The sequence below is a fragment of the Paramisgurnus dabryanus genome, chromosome 22 (genome assembly GCF_030506205.2).
Source record: "Paramisgurnus dabryanus chromosome 22, PD_genome_1.1, whole genome shotgun sequence".
NCBI classification, from domain to species: domain Eukaryota; kingdom Metazoa; phylum Chordata; class Actinopteri; order Cypriniformes; family Cobitidae; genus Paramisgurnus; species Paramisgurnus dabryanus.
The window spans coordinates 14,469,285-14,484,240 of record NC_133358.1 but is presented as its reverse complement, the minus strand read 5'-3'; the positions used below and the strand labels follow the sequence as shown (position 1 = coordinate 14,484,240).

The window sequence follows — 14,956 nt, the reverse complement described above, 5'->3', positions numbered from 1 at the left end:
GCGGTCACACATGCACAATGTTTAGTACACGGGCAAAAGATGCATTTCTATGTTATGTGAAGGATAAAATGTAAAGATAAGATCCTAAAAAACAGCGAGGAAAATTATATTGATCAATTTCAGAACGACGGTTGCTCAGAGAAAAGAGGCAAAGTACTGTAAACACTGTAGGCTATAGGAAATAACCAAAAAACTGCATATGAAGAGCTCTGATGCAAAACCCTTTAGGTGCGTCTGACTTGTTTTCTTGGAATTGAGCAATTTTTTATCAGACTGGTATTTCTGAACCGGTATTTCTGAATGACGGACCTCTCAAAATCTACTAATCAGGCAATCAGAAAATGCCACAACATGACCTAACAGCGGAAACGCACTGCATTTTTGGCTAAATCTGACAATCGTGCAAATATCAGTCTCTCCAGAAAAAACGATTATGTGATCACATGATTTAACGTATAATTAGCCAAAGTCCGCATATTTATGCAGGGGCCGCTTTTTTTTTCAAAAACACCACACTTTTGCAGCATAAATTGCAGATTTTCGTGCGCAAAATATGCAGCAGGGCTTGCATGATTTTATAACCCCTGCATTTTGGTAGCAAAAATCACATATATCTTAGCAGAAAGCTGAAAAATGTTGCATTTACTTCACACAAGCGGCATGGGAACGTTATGAAGTGATGTGAACATCACTGAAAAGCTGCAAAAGCTGCAAACAGTTTTTGCTAGTTCTCGCAATTTTTTCAAGTTCCCGCAATTTTTGCAAGTTCCTGTAATTTTTGCACGTTTCTGCAATTTTTGCAAGTTCCCGCAATTTCATTGCATAAAATTGTATAAATATCCCGCATATTCCTTCGCATTTTTTAAGAAAACGTGCCGCAAGATCACAAAAAAAACTCTTATGCAGCACAAGCGCAAAAGACGAGCAGAGAGAGAAAGCCATAGCCACAGAAAAGCCATAGCCACAGACGCAAATGTCTTTTTGTACAGTCGTTATCTCTACTGTTGCTCCAAAAGCGTTTGGCAGAAAATGAATTTGCAGTTTCAATAAGTTCTGCTGTTTTGTGCAAACTAAGACGAAAGGCTGAAATGTTAAGTTCATCATTTTACAAAAATGTTTGTTGTGAAAAACTGCAAATCATGCTTTATTACTTTCAATTTGCCGCTCTTAAAGGGACCCTTCCACCTTTCTTGAAAATATGCTCATTTTCCAGCTCTCCTAGAGTGATATAGCTGGAGATCGGCTGAATGGATTCCAAAATGATAAAAATCCAATTTTTTACTCTAGGGGAGCTGGAAAATTAGCATTTTTCAAAAAAGTGGAATGTCCCTTTAAAAGGTCTTTAAATTTATTAATATAAAAAAGTATAGATTATTACAGTAAATATGTTTTAAAAAGTAAAAGCCAACTGTGTATTTGCCATGGTGTATTCCTGGGAGTTTTTGAGGGTATAGATACCGTATTGTATCTTGACAAATCATTATTAAAATAGATCACTTGTTGGTCAGTCCCCTTTTATATTTTAAATCTGTATAAATGTTATACCGGTTGGATGAATACAGAGGCCAAATGTATTATTTGTCAGGCAGTCTACATATCAACTAATAATATAAGCCTAATATTAGTGAAAGTGGCCTGGGATGGATTCAAATTTCCGGCCTGAATTATTGTCTCAGTCCGCCATTGTGTCTGCTATTATGTGTTTTTAAAACCTTGCCCTACAGTAAAGTGTATGAGAGCATTATTGCTAAATGATCGTATATGTAAGTTTTTTCTAACCTGTAGATAGACTTTTGAAAGGAGGTGCAGGAAGTTTTCTCCTCTGATGCCGAGAAGAATCTAACGTCTGGGCCTAAGACAGGACAAGTGCCATTACTATTTCATAGATAGCATACATCCAGCTTATTAAAAGTACACATTAATGTCAACATGCTTTAAAGAGGACATATCATGAAAATCAGACTTTTTTATGTTTAAGTGCTATAATTGGGTCGCCAGTGCTTGTTCAACCTAAATAAACCCCTTGTGATGTCAGAAGGGGATAATACCGCCCCTTAATCTGCACTAACCAACCATGGCACTGCCATATATTGCACAGATCAACTCATGTGCATTTAAAAGGACAATCAAAGTGGCAATTTTAACATGCTATAATAAATTATCTATTCTGTATTTTTTGGCTAAAACTTTACATTTATACTCTGGGGACACCAAAGTTTTATTTGACATCTTAAAAAGTCACGTGAAATGTCCCCTTTAAGTGCAAAATATAAAACCTCACGTCACAAAGCAAACATAAACCAATAAATTTTTTTTAAGGTTTTTAAAGTTTATACATCAAGGTGATGAAACCCACCTTAGGTTTAGACTTGAACTTGGAAAATCGTGTGCATGTAGACACATTCAATCCTGCAGATTTGAGGGACGCTATTCTTGCCTCGATATCAGAGATCTACATTAAACAAATTAACATTTTAAACTTAAGTGTTTTTCACTTATACATGTAAGTTAACAACTTAATTTTTTAGGTGTTATCAATTTAAGTATTTTTTATCCAACTTTTACTTTGTCTATTTTGTGTATGAGTATGAAGCTGAAATAATTGCATTTTTGTAAAGGACTTAAGTTATTAAGGTACTGTGCTGATATCACATGTAACCATCCAACTGTATCACATCCACACCCTCACCTGGAGCTCAGACTGCTGCACTTGGGCGGCAGCAGTGGCTACCTGATCCTCCAGGTAGGCCAGTTCAGTTTCAGTGGTGGAGCTGCTAATGCTGCGGGCACATTCTTCTAAATCACTTAGCGCCCCCTCTAGACTGTACACTGCACCTGCAGCCAGATACACCTGCACACAAAACAAAAAAAAGAAATGGTGAAACTCCTGGGGCTCGAAACACACAGACCTTGGACTTTCCTAAAAAAGTAGCAAAAACCTCTACTTGGATAATTTTAATTTTGATAATCTTACATTTTCCTCCATCTTAGTGAGGTGCTGGTCCAACTTCTTATTTCCAGGGCGAGATGATAATGGTGTGCCAGCTGGAGAAGGGTCGTGCACTTTACCTTCCGCCTCTCCAAGCAAATCCTCTGTGGCATTGAGGACCTTTAGGACTTCTGTGGTGATGCTGCACAAGGATGCGGCCGAATACTTCTGCTCCATAATAAACAAGAGAGAGAGAGAGAGAGCAGAGATCCACTGATAAACCAACTCTTGTGGTCATCTTGTGAGACAACGTAAGTAAGATATATAAGCCATGTTATAAGTACGAATGAAGCAAAAAGTACAAACATTATGAATCAGTACTTCCTAAAATAATGCCTGTGTTTAATAAATGGGTGTAATTAATATTGGTGCTTTCTGTACAAAATTACATGCTTTAATAAATATAAAATAATTGGGTCCACTATAATTGGGTCCCCAGTACTTCTATCAACCTACAAAATGTAAAAAAAGATCAACCCAGTTATTTTGTTTTGGTAAACCATTCTCTGCAAGCATGTGAAAAAATAGCTAATTGAAATTCAGCTCTCCTTGTGATGTCAGAAGGGGATAATACAGCCTCTTAATCTACACTATCCGACCACGGCACTGCCATTTAGTGCAGAGATCAGCTCATTTGCATTTTAAAGGACACACCAACAAACTGCACATTTTTGCTCACGCTCATAAAGTGGCAACGTTACCATGCTATAATAAATGATCTATATGATATGTTGAGCTAAAACATCAAATACTCACTCTGGGGACACCAAAGATTTATTTGACATCTTAAAAAAGTCTTGTGAAATGTCCCCTGTAAGAGATAAAATTGTGACGTGACTAAAAGCGCATTCATAACTTACACTAGAACACCAGTACTCGCGTCATCATAAGACGTGAATGGCTTCTGTTTTTGTCAATACTTTTTACAAAATGTAACAAGCATGAGAGTTCATCTAGAATACAAATAAGGCATCAATATTAGATGTACATCAATCTGTCTATGTGTGTGCTCGTGAGACAGTAAGGATACATGAAAAAGGGTGAAATGACTTTTCAAGATGAGAAAGTGAGAATGAAAGAACCAGGAAGAAAGAGCGGACCTGCGGGATTCAGTAATGAATACTTGAGAAATCAATTAATGGTTGGTTTATGCTTTGATCAGAGAAATAATTGATCCAAATGCAGTCCTAAGAGAATGACAGCCACAAACTATAAAAGGGACACTGTGTGCCTGAGAAATATACATGTATAACCCCAGTGATACCAATAATATTACACAGACGCACATATACCCACAAACAAACACATCACCAGAACCACACAATATGAATCACCAAACTGAATGTCAGAATGGGAAAGAAAGTTGATTTAAGCAATTTTGAGCGTGGCATGGTTGTTGGTGCCAGAAGGTCTGAGTATTTCACAATCTGCTCAGTTACTGGGATTTTCATGCACAGCCATTTCTAGGGTTTACAAAGAATGGTGTGAAAAGGGAAAAACATCCATTATGCAGCAGTCCTGTGGGTGAAAATGCCTTGTTGATGCTAGAGGTCAGAGGACAATGAGCCGACTGATTCAAGCTGATAGAAGAGCAACTTTGACTGAAATAACCACTCGTTACAACCGAGGTATGCAGCAAAGCATTTGTGAAGCCACAACACGCACAACCTTGAGGCGGATGGGCTACAACAGCAGAAGACCTCACTCGGTACCACTCATCTCCACTACAAATAGGAAAAACCGGCTACAATTTGCACAAGCTCACCAAAATTGGACAGTTGAAGACTGGAAAAATGTTGCCTGGTCTGATGAGTCTCGATTTCTGTTGAGACATTCAGATGGTAGAGTCAGAATTTGGCGTAAACAGAATGAGAACATGGATCTATCATGCCTTCTTACCACTGTGCAGGCTGGTGGTGGTGGTGTAATAGTGTGGGGGATGTTTTCTTGGCACACTTTAGGCCCCTTAGTGCCAATTGGGCATCGTTTAAATGCCACAGCCTACCTGAGCATTGTTTCAGACCATGTCCATCCCTTTATGACCACCATGTGCCCATCCTCTGATGGCTACTTCCAGCAGGATAATGCACCTTGTAACAAAGCTCGAATCATTTCAAATTGGTTTCTTGAACATGACAATGAGTTCACTGTACTAAAATGGCCCCCACAATCACCAGATCTCAACCCAATAGAGCATCTTTGGGATGTGGTTGAACGGGAGCTTCGTCCCCTGTGCATCCCACAAATCTCTAACAACTGCAAGATGCTATCCTATCAATATGGGCCAACATTTCTAAAGAATGCTTTTAGCACCTTGTTAAATCAATGCCACGTAGAATTAAGGCAGTTCTAAAGGCGAAAGGGGGTCAAACACAGTATTAGTATGGTGTTCCTAATAATCCTTTAGGTGAGTGTATAAACCCACTGGAGTCATTTGGATGACTTCAATGATGGATGGATGTAATTTATGGAGCATCGCTTTGTTGAGCCCCATAACATGACAGCATTTTAATATAAAAATATTTCTTTTTTTATTACTTTTAAAACTTCGCATATGAATGAATTTGTGTTTGCTTAGATGCTTTACTAGACTTTGCAGTGTCTCAAGGCAGACTGAGAGAAAGTGTTTGTTCCTGAACCAGACCCAACACACTCTTTAAAAATGCTGCGTTATTTTTCAACCAAGTGTTGGGTCAAAAAGGGACAAACTCTACCCTTTGTGTAACAATTTAGCTTATGCTGGGTTGTTTCAACTCATAATGCTTGGTTAATTGAACCCGATGGCTGGATTTGTCTTTTTTTGACCCAACGCTGCATTATAAATAATCCGGCATGTTTTAGAGTGCACTTCTGCTCATGATGTATCTCACCTGCTGTGCGAAAGATGAGAGTAACAGAAGCTTCTGCTGTAGGGCACGATCATTGAACCCCTCCTGAACCAGTATGAAGTGGTGGAGAGAGATAGTGAGAGGGAGAGAGAGACAGAAAGAGAGAAAGGAATCATGGGGTACAACATGAGAAAAAGACAGACAAGTGGAAAGGTAAATATAGATATGTTGATGTGTAGATGAACGACAGCAGACAAGACAAACATTAAATGAGATTAAAGAGCACCTATTGTCCGAATCACGTTTTTACATTATATTTGATGTGTAAGTGTGTATAAGTTCATGTCAACGATATGCAAAAGGTACAAACCCCAAAGTAAACAATGACACGAGTTATCGTCTCCAACGTAAATCTCTTTTCTTGGACTACAACAAACACACGGATTTTAGGTAAAAATTACTTCCTGTGATTGGTGATGTAGACAAGACTGACATTATCATAATTCCTCACGCTTCGGACTCACAGCCTGTAAGTTAACTCCTGTTAGCAACCAAATCTTTCAAACATGGTAAGGAGTGCCACATTTCCGGCTGACGTCAGAGGTATTTAGGCCAATCACAACGTACAGATTAGCTGACCAATCAGGGACACAGAGCTTTTCAGATCAATGAACTTTGTTCCAATCAGTCCATTTTCAGGAAGAGAGTGAAATCTGGAGCTACAAAAATGTATGGTATGTGGAAAATAATGTGGGTTTTAACCATAAACCACGCAAATACATTGCATTATACCAAATACACAAAATAATTTTTTTTAGCAATGAAATAGGTGCTCTTTAATGAGTTCAACCAATAAATGAAAACTCTGTCATTGACATACCATATCATTTTAAAAGCAGACATTATTTGATCCTGAACCACAAAAACCAGTCATAAGGGCATCAAGTTTTGTAGGAACTATTTGAAAATCTTGAATCTACATAAAGTCCTTAGCAAGACACATATTACTAATGATATTTTTATATATATACAGTATATGTAGGAAAATTACAAAATATCTATAAATGATCTTTACTTAATATCCTAATGATTTCTGGCACTAAAAATCAATAATTATGATCCATACAGTGTATTGTTGGCTATAGTGACAAATATACTTGTGCTTCTTAAGACGTATGTTATTATTTTGTCTTTACACAGTGTTTTTCTATACATTTTGACTGTAAGTCTTTCTGTAAATGTACATATTAAAAAAACATTGTTTTTATAGTTTGATATAAAATTACTGAAAAGTTTAGTCTGCATAAAAAATGTGGCTTTGTTGGTTCTATACACAAAACTTGACATATGTGACCAGAATGTTATACAGTATGTTGTTTAGTATAGGCAGTTATGTAAAGACTTGTTAAATGTTTACTTTTTCTCATGTCAGGATTTGAAAGACAGCAGTAAAAAAATGACAGAATTTTCATATTTGGTCAAATGTTTCCCTAAATATATTCTGGACAGAAATAAAGCTGGAAATTACAGGACAGGACCAGATGCAATGGCCAAAGATGATGAGAACTCATAGAAGATAGGAGTGTTGCCATGTGGACATGGCCTATAGTCAGATGTTCTCACGACATCTAAAGAGGTTTCATATTCAGTTCTGCAGGCTTGTTCATGCATCATTCATACAACACACGTTTCCACTTGCAACAGGGATTTTGTCAAACATGCTTTTTTAGTGTGTGCATTTGATCATGAGATCCTCAGTTGGATGACTTATGATGGGGTTAGAAGGATAGCAGATACAGGCATCTTAGCTGTCTGAGGGAGTAATGTACTGTATGAGGCTTTATTAAGACAAATACTTTAAATACTTTTAATCCCTCGTTGTTTTAACCCTCAACCAGAATCAAAAAAGGATGTTGGTCCACTAAGTTGTCTTGTGTAAATCACATCAAATGTATTTTTCTTTATTACACTGTACGAAGGAAACCAGGGTTCAACTTCATTCCAAACCTTATTGAGTTGCCTTACTGTACAGTGTTTTTTGATAGAAGGTAAGTTCATAGTAGCCTACTATATTTTTGTACCATGGTATTTTAAAAATATGTGTGAAAAACTTTTAATTTAATTAAATTGCCTTCTATCAATGTTTTGCAGTATTGGAGTAGATTGAAAATTGGCATTTTTCTTTGTCCGTTTCTCAATACCAAGAACACCAAGTTCGTCCTTTGTAGTTCAGACTTGCTTCAGACTTGGAAGAACGAGAACAAACTCCCAAAGATGGGAGGACGCGAGTCCGGTTATATTGTAAATGGAACAGCAGAGTACTTGAGGTCGTCATTCAGTCTAACCGATACGTGCAGTCCTGACTATTCTTATTTTAATATATTTTTACAATAAAAGCAAATATATGAAATGCAAAAACCCTGCTTGATTTTGTTTGAAAATATAAATATGTGGTTAAGGAAACACATGAATATGCTGATTAGCTTTAATGTATTTATTACCAAATAAAGTGTGATAGAAAATACAACCATTTTATTTTAATACCAAAAATTATTTATGCAACATAAAATAAACACAAGAAATTTTTTTAATGTAGTGTTTAGGTTAAATTGAGATGATTATATGTGTGATGATTTAAGTTATGAAACTAAACTTTAACATCCATAGACTGTACAAAAAGATGGACGACGCAATGTCGCTTCCTTACATTGTAATGGATTGAAGGCAAAATGTCCGATCTTGGGCGCTGCCATGTTACACAAAAACGTTAGTTTGGAGCCAGGGCATGTGCAGAAGGAATTGTCGGTGGAGGTCCGAGACAGAGCCGTGGTATCAAACTTCCGGCCAAATGTAGGTTAAAGGGATAGTTTGGCCAAAAATGATATTAAGCCCATGATTTACTCACCACCAAGCTGTCCAAGTTGCATATGTCCATCGTTTTTCAGACAAACACATTTTCGGATGTTTTAGAAAATGTTTTAGATCTTTCTGTTGATTAAATGTAATGTTACGGGGTCCACGACCTTCAAGTCCAAAAAAATGCGTCCATCCTTTTCCGAAAATGTGTTTGTCTGAAAAACGATGGACATATGCATCTCGAACGGCCTGGGGGTGAGAAAATCATGGGTTTAATATCATTTTTGGGCGAACTATCCCTTTAAGGTAAGTTAAATACAACTTATTTTGTCGGTGTGAAATAACACAGAAATCGAAAAATGAATAGTTATATTTTCAATTTTCCCTCGAAGCTCAGAGAGTCCGCTCAGATAAGCTGTGTGTTTTACAGGAAAATAATCAACACCCGTGGGACATTTCTCAACCAATCACAATAAAGCATCCAACAGCCCTGTGGTATAAAGGTTTAACAACTTGAGATTGAGTAAATGATGACAGATTTGTAATTTTTGGATGAACTATATATTAAACATGTCCATGAAACATTTACGTATTCATGAATATCAGCTGATGTTACTCACATCTCATCTTGTCTTCCGCCATTTTAAGTACCTGAAGTGGTCGCAAAAGAACTAGAAAACTTCAATATCTTGTGAGCATCAAAATCGCTATTTTTACAACACTAAAAATTTTACTAAAAAGAAGGTCTTGAACAACTGACTTTGGTTGTTTTCGGCGTCCGCTCGCCGCCATCTTGCCAGTCAAGATGTATCGATCTCCGAATGTGACGTAAGGAGGGAGGAGAGTAAAGATGGATAGCTCCTAAAGCATAGTTTCATATAAATGCACGGATTAATCGTTTTTTTGTTGCAAGTAAAAAACAATATTGACCTTCTAGTTGAAAAAGGAGCCTCATATGAGATTCATTCATTCGCATTCGAAGATCAAGCCTGGCAAAGATGGCGAGAGGACACCATAATAGCCAAAATCAGTTGTACAAAATCTTTATTTTTAGTAAACTCTGTGTACACAAACAATGTTCTCAATGCTTGCGTTCATGTGTAGAGATCCAGGTGATACTTCGAGCAAAGTTTCATGTTGTTGCCTTCTTAGTGTTGTAAAATAGTGGTACAGTAGTTCGGTAGCAGCGGACAGCGGCTGGAAGAACGCATCAGGGATATTTTTTTAAAGTAGCGTTTCTTTTCATGACAGTCGAGGTGCGCCATGTTGTCTTTCGTAGCCATTTCCCGTATCCATAAAAATCATAGACAGTAAAAGATAAGAAATCCATAAATCATAGCAAGCTAGCCAATGCTTGTCAGTAACCTACTGGCACTCAAGATGGTGGCAGGCAACTGGAATGACATAAAAGGTCACATGACTGATATTCATGAATATGTTTGTATAATAACATATTCCATGCCGGGCAAAACAAGGTAAACGTTTGGAACAGCAATTGCATTGAAAATCTGCCTATAATTCATAAAACACTGGGTAGTTTGCAGCTCAATAAGTTTGAAACAGATCCTTTAAGTTTAGGGGAACAAGGTACCAATCTTACCTCTGATGGAGCCATTGGCTCCTCCAGACCACAGGGGGCACTGTCTGGAGATGTGGCTGTCGATCGTGTTGCCTTTGTCTCAAGTTGTTCTTGTCTTTCTAACCCTGTTTCATGTTTGCTTCTCTGCGGTGATGTTCTCTTCACTTTCTCCTCATTGTCTTCCTCCAAACTCCTGGTTCGCTCCATAACTCTCACTTCCTCTGTCATACGGGCCACTTCCTGTTTCTCTTCTTCTTTTACTTCCACGTCAGGTTCGCTGTCCGTGTGTAAGATTTTCCTTTGCCTTTCAAACTTTGCTTGCCTCTCTTGATCTCTTTTCAGCTGAATCTCCATTTGTCTTTCTCTATCTCTCCCAAGCACACTTTGTATCTGATTATGTCGCTCTCTCTTGATCTCTCTCTCTTTATTTATTTGTCTTTCTTGCTGCCGTTCATTCATTTTCTCATTTATTTCTCTATCAGTCCTCTTGTCTCGTTTATTCTCACGCCTCTCCCTTTTAATTATTTCACTTTCTTTTTCCCTAACACTGTCCCGGAGCTCATAATCAGATGACATCACATCCATCTCGCTGGCCTGGCCAACCAGGTCACAGAGTTTGGATCTCAATTCTTGTTCCAGGGTTTCGTTGACAGAAGAGGCCCTCACGACGGGGCCCTGAATGCCGAACCCTTGTTTGTTGAGCATTGGTGGGCTGGCAGCACTGGAGTTATGAGCCACTGTGTTCTGATAGTCAGGTTCAGGGGTCATGGCACCAGACGTCAAAAGCTCAGGAGGGGTCACAGTGTCTGGAGTGTGATAACCGAGAGGGCCTGGAGTCTCCTGGCTCTGCTGTCGGCGCATCATCATGGCGTTGAGAAGAAGAGCGCTGTTCTCCTAAGACGAGTAAAGGAAGGGAGAGAGGGAATCATTTATGATGAAAGATTTTTGAACAGTTCTTTCAAATATGAACATACCATCTTAGATGTATATGACTTCCTTTCTTCCAAAATCATTTATGTTAAAATGCCGGGATGTTGTCCATATCTTATATGGTGCTCAACACAGAGAAGCACATACATACATCTTTAAAATAAAATTTCTTGACCGAAACAATACACTTGTAAGCAGGGGCGTCATGCACCATTTTTTTAAGGACAATAATGCACAGCTTACAGAAATTTGTGCATACGCAGACATCAAACTAAATATTATAGAGCTTTCAGTCTTTTCCATGGCACTTACTACATATTTCTAACAATATGAGGGCCCCTGCTTTCATGCAAAAACCTCCAAAATAAAAGTGTTGACTAACTTTCATATCAAATATTAATCTGAATAATTACATATTTGTATCATATTTACATCTGAAACGGCATGTTTTATTTATTTAAGTTTTAATAAATGACTTGTTTAATTGTGTCATTAATGCATTTTGCACAACAACTGCATTATCCTATAAAATTAATGTAATTTTAAATCCATTAAGTATATAAACAATGAAAATGACATAAGCTATAGCCACGTGATTGATTTTAATGTTCAATAATTACTTAAAAAAATAGAGTAGATAAAATTAGAGGAACGGATTTTTGCATTCAATTTTACCTCATATGTGAGCATGTGTGATTCCGCGCCCCTGTGAACTCTGGCGAACTTTGGCGTTTTACCAAGATGAATTTAAAAATCTCTACTAATATAACGTTGAGACGGTCACATTTTAAACCATACATTTTTTACACAGAGGAGGTTAACTGCACATTACCGTACTGGGGTTTGGAAATGTTGTGAGCGTTTCTTACACGTTTTAATTCCTCAGATAGCAAAATGCAGCAGCAACAGCAAAGAGCCCGTGAGCGCGCTCAGACACTGATGATGTCTGCGACTGCACTTACTTCAGTGCCTGCCGCCAGAATAATGAATGTAACACGATCAAAACGGCGAAAATCTCTGAAAAGTGACAAGAATGCAGCACAGAACTGATAATATTGTGCATATTAAACAGATTAAAAGTCAATTAACAGATTAATGGCCGCTTCTTTGATTTTGAGGTTGCATGCAAAATCCATTTGGCAAAAAAAAAAAAAAAAAAAAAAAAAAAAAAAATCAAGGGGACATGTGCCGACTCAGTTTTAATGGGCATGACGATCTGCTTGTAAGCTTATTTAGTGATTCATATGTCACATATCTGAGGATCCTTGTGATAAAACAAGGATATGACAGCTAGACACTCAAGAACCAGTGACATTTAAAGGGGACATTTTACACAACTTTTTCAAGATGTCCCCAAAGTATGTATGTGAAGTAGCTCAAAATACCATATAGATAATGTTTTATAACATGATAATATTGCCACTTTGTAGGTATGAGTAAAACTGTACCGTTTTGGGAGTGTAATTTAAAATTCTGACATCACAAGGGGAGCCGAATTTCAATGACCTATTTTTTTCCACATGCTTGCAGAGAATGGTTTACCAAAAGTTACTGGGTTGATCTTTTTCACATTTTCTAGGTTGATATAAGCACTGGGGACCCAATTATAGCACTTAAACATGAAAAAAGTCAGATTTACATGATATGTCCCCTTTAAAGTTATCAAAGTGCCGCCATATTTAATTTTTTTTTATTTACTATGCTGATCTCCATGTGTATGTGACATAATGGTCAATTTTTGAAATTGAAAGCTGAATTAATAGGCTTTCCATTTATGTATGGTTTGACAGTACAATATTATAAAATCTGGAAACTGAGGGTGTACAAAAAAATCTAAATGTTGAGAAAATCACCTTTAAAGTTATTCAAATGAAGTCCTTGGCAACACTAATGTTAAATATTTTTTTATATATATTTACAGTAGGAAATTTACAAAATATCTTTATGATCTTTACTTAGTATCCTATGGATTTAATGGTTGCTACAAATATACCCATGCTACTTATGATTGGTTTTGTTGTCCAGGGTCACACATATGCCATATTGATCACTAAATATCCTTAAAAAAATTATTAATTCTCTCTAAGTTGCTTAATTACATTACATTAATAATGGATGTTTGTGCTTTTTGGAGCTTTGCCATGTTGAATCCCATATAAGATGATACACTGAAAAAATGATTCATTGAATTTAATAATTTTTTTTAAGGTAAGTGGTTGCAATCAATTTATTTAAGCTACATTTAAACAAAAGTTTTATATTTTATTTTACGTTACTAATCTTTTTTGTTTAAATGTAGCTTAAATAAATTGATTGCAACCACTTACCTTAAACAAATTGATTAAATTCAATGAATCATTTTTTTCAGTGTAACAAATGCCGTCATTTTAATATAAAATTAAAGAAAGGAAATCATATACATCTGATAGGACACTTTTTAACATCTTTGGCACCACAGCTTTCACAGCCCTGTCCTGTACTGCCACCTAGTGGTGTCAAATGTAATTCATATTATATTTTACCAAATTATATAATTTTCTTATATTTTTATAATTTAAATAAATAAATAATCTGCACACAAGGTTTCTTTTTTACATACTCCAATGTGATTTTAAGCAAATTTGTGCTATTAGTTTTGATAGCATCAACAAATGCAATGTTGGATAATAATTTACATTACATTTACATTTATGCATTTGGCTTTCACCCAAAGCCATCACTAGTTACACATTTTTATCAGTATGTGTGTTCCCTGGGTTTGAACCCATGACCATTCGCGCAGCCAACACAATGGTCTACCACTGAGCTATACAGGAACACAGGACTATAATATTAATATCAAAATCAAAATAGTTCATTGAGTTGCTGTTGTTTTTCTCACCGCTGTAGCGGCGCTGTACAGTGCATTATGTGCCCGGCTCGGCTCTGATGTCTCGCGCTTGCTTCTGCGTCGCCTCCTTGATCTTTTCACCTGCTCGCTCCGGTCCTCCCCATCACTACTATCCCCGCCCAAACGGGGGTTAAAGTTCACATCCAGGACCTCTGGTCTCAGATGAGGTGGGGCAGCAGTGCTCATGGGATGTCTAAAAGGAGGACACAGGTGTGGATCAGGTGGCACCTTTTTCCTCTGGGGCGTAACGTGGGCGGGTCTGCGGGCTCGAGTCGAAGGGCCGGTTGACATTTCCGAGTCCGAGTTGAGGGTCTCCGTGTTGGTGTATTGACCCGAAGAGGGTGATGTCACAGGTGGGTGTTGCGTGTATGTCCATTCAGGGTCGTGTTGAGAGTCAGTGTAATAGGTTTCGTCAGAAAGACGGCGGCGAAACTGTAACAGGGCAGCCCCCCATCCTCCCTTGTCCTCGGGGTCCGATTCAGAGCCCATTTCGTCGTATGCGGACACGACGCCCGATTCTTTCTCTAGTATGCTGAAGACCAGGCTCTTGCGCTTGGTCAGCAGACTGGGCCGGGAATGCTGGGAGCTCTGCAGGGCGATCCAGTTACCATCAGGTGACTGGAGGACTGAGGATGCACCTATACATAGTCACAAACATACAGACCAATAAATATATTTTAATTTAGTTTAATCCATTTTAATGTAGTTTAGTGCTGCATTCTGTAACTTTTGCCTCTCTATCGCTATATATGCCAATACATATATTACATGGATTGTCGAATGTGGTAAAATCGACAGCTTAAAGTATAAATCCTTAAATTAAAAGCTTACCATTGTGAATCATGAAAAAAATATCGATTTTTATTTTTTAACAAACAAGTTAC

At 37.5% G+C, this 14,956-nt stretch overlaps 1 protein-coding gene across 4 annotated transcripts in view; it reads right to left on the bottom strand.

The window, feature by feature from the left end:
* Positions 1-14,956, bottom strand: part of myripb (myosin VIIA and Rab interacting protein b) — a 150,012-nt gene that overhangs the window by 1,246 nt on the left and 133,810 nt on the right. For 3 of the 4 annotated variants that reach the window (XM_065294859.2, XM_065294858.1, XM_065294861.2), the window contains 7 exons: positions 14,064-14,710; positions 10,274-11,146; positions 5,860-5,922; positions 2,975-3,157; positions 2,690-2,851; positions 2,357-2,452; positions 1,780-1,852 (listed from right to left, as the gene is read on the bottom strand). In XM_065294859.2, coding sequence (XP_065150931.1) covers positions 1,780-1,852; positions 2,357-2,452; positions 2,690-2,851; positions 2,975-3,157; positions 5,860-5,922; positions 10,274-11,146; positions 14,064-14,710 — 2,097 coding nt within the window. The remainder of the gene's footprint in view (positions 1-1,779; positions 1,853-2,356; positions 2,453-2,689; positions 2,852-2,974; positions 3,158-5,859; positions 5,923-10,273; positions 11,147-14,063; positions 14,711-14,956) is intronic. The other variant, XM_065294860.1, reaches the window with a different exon arrangement.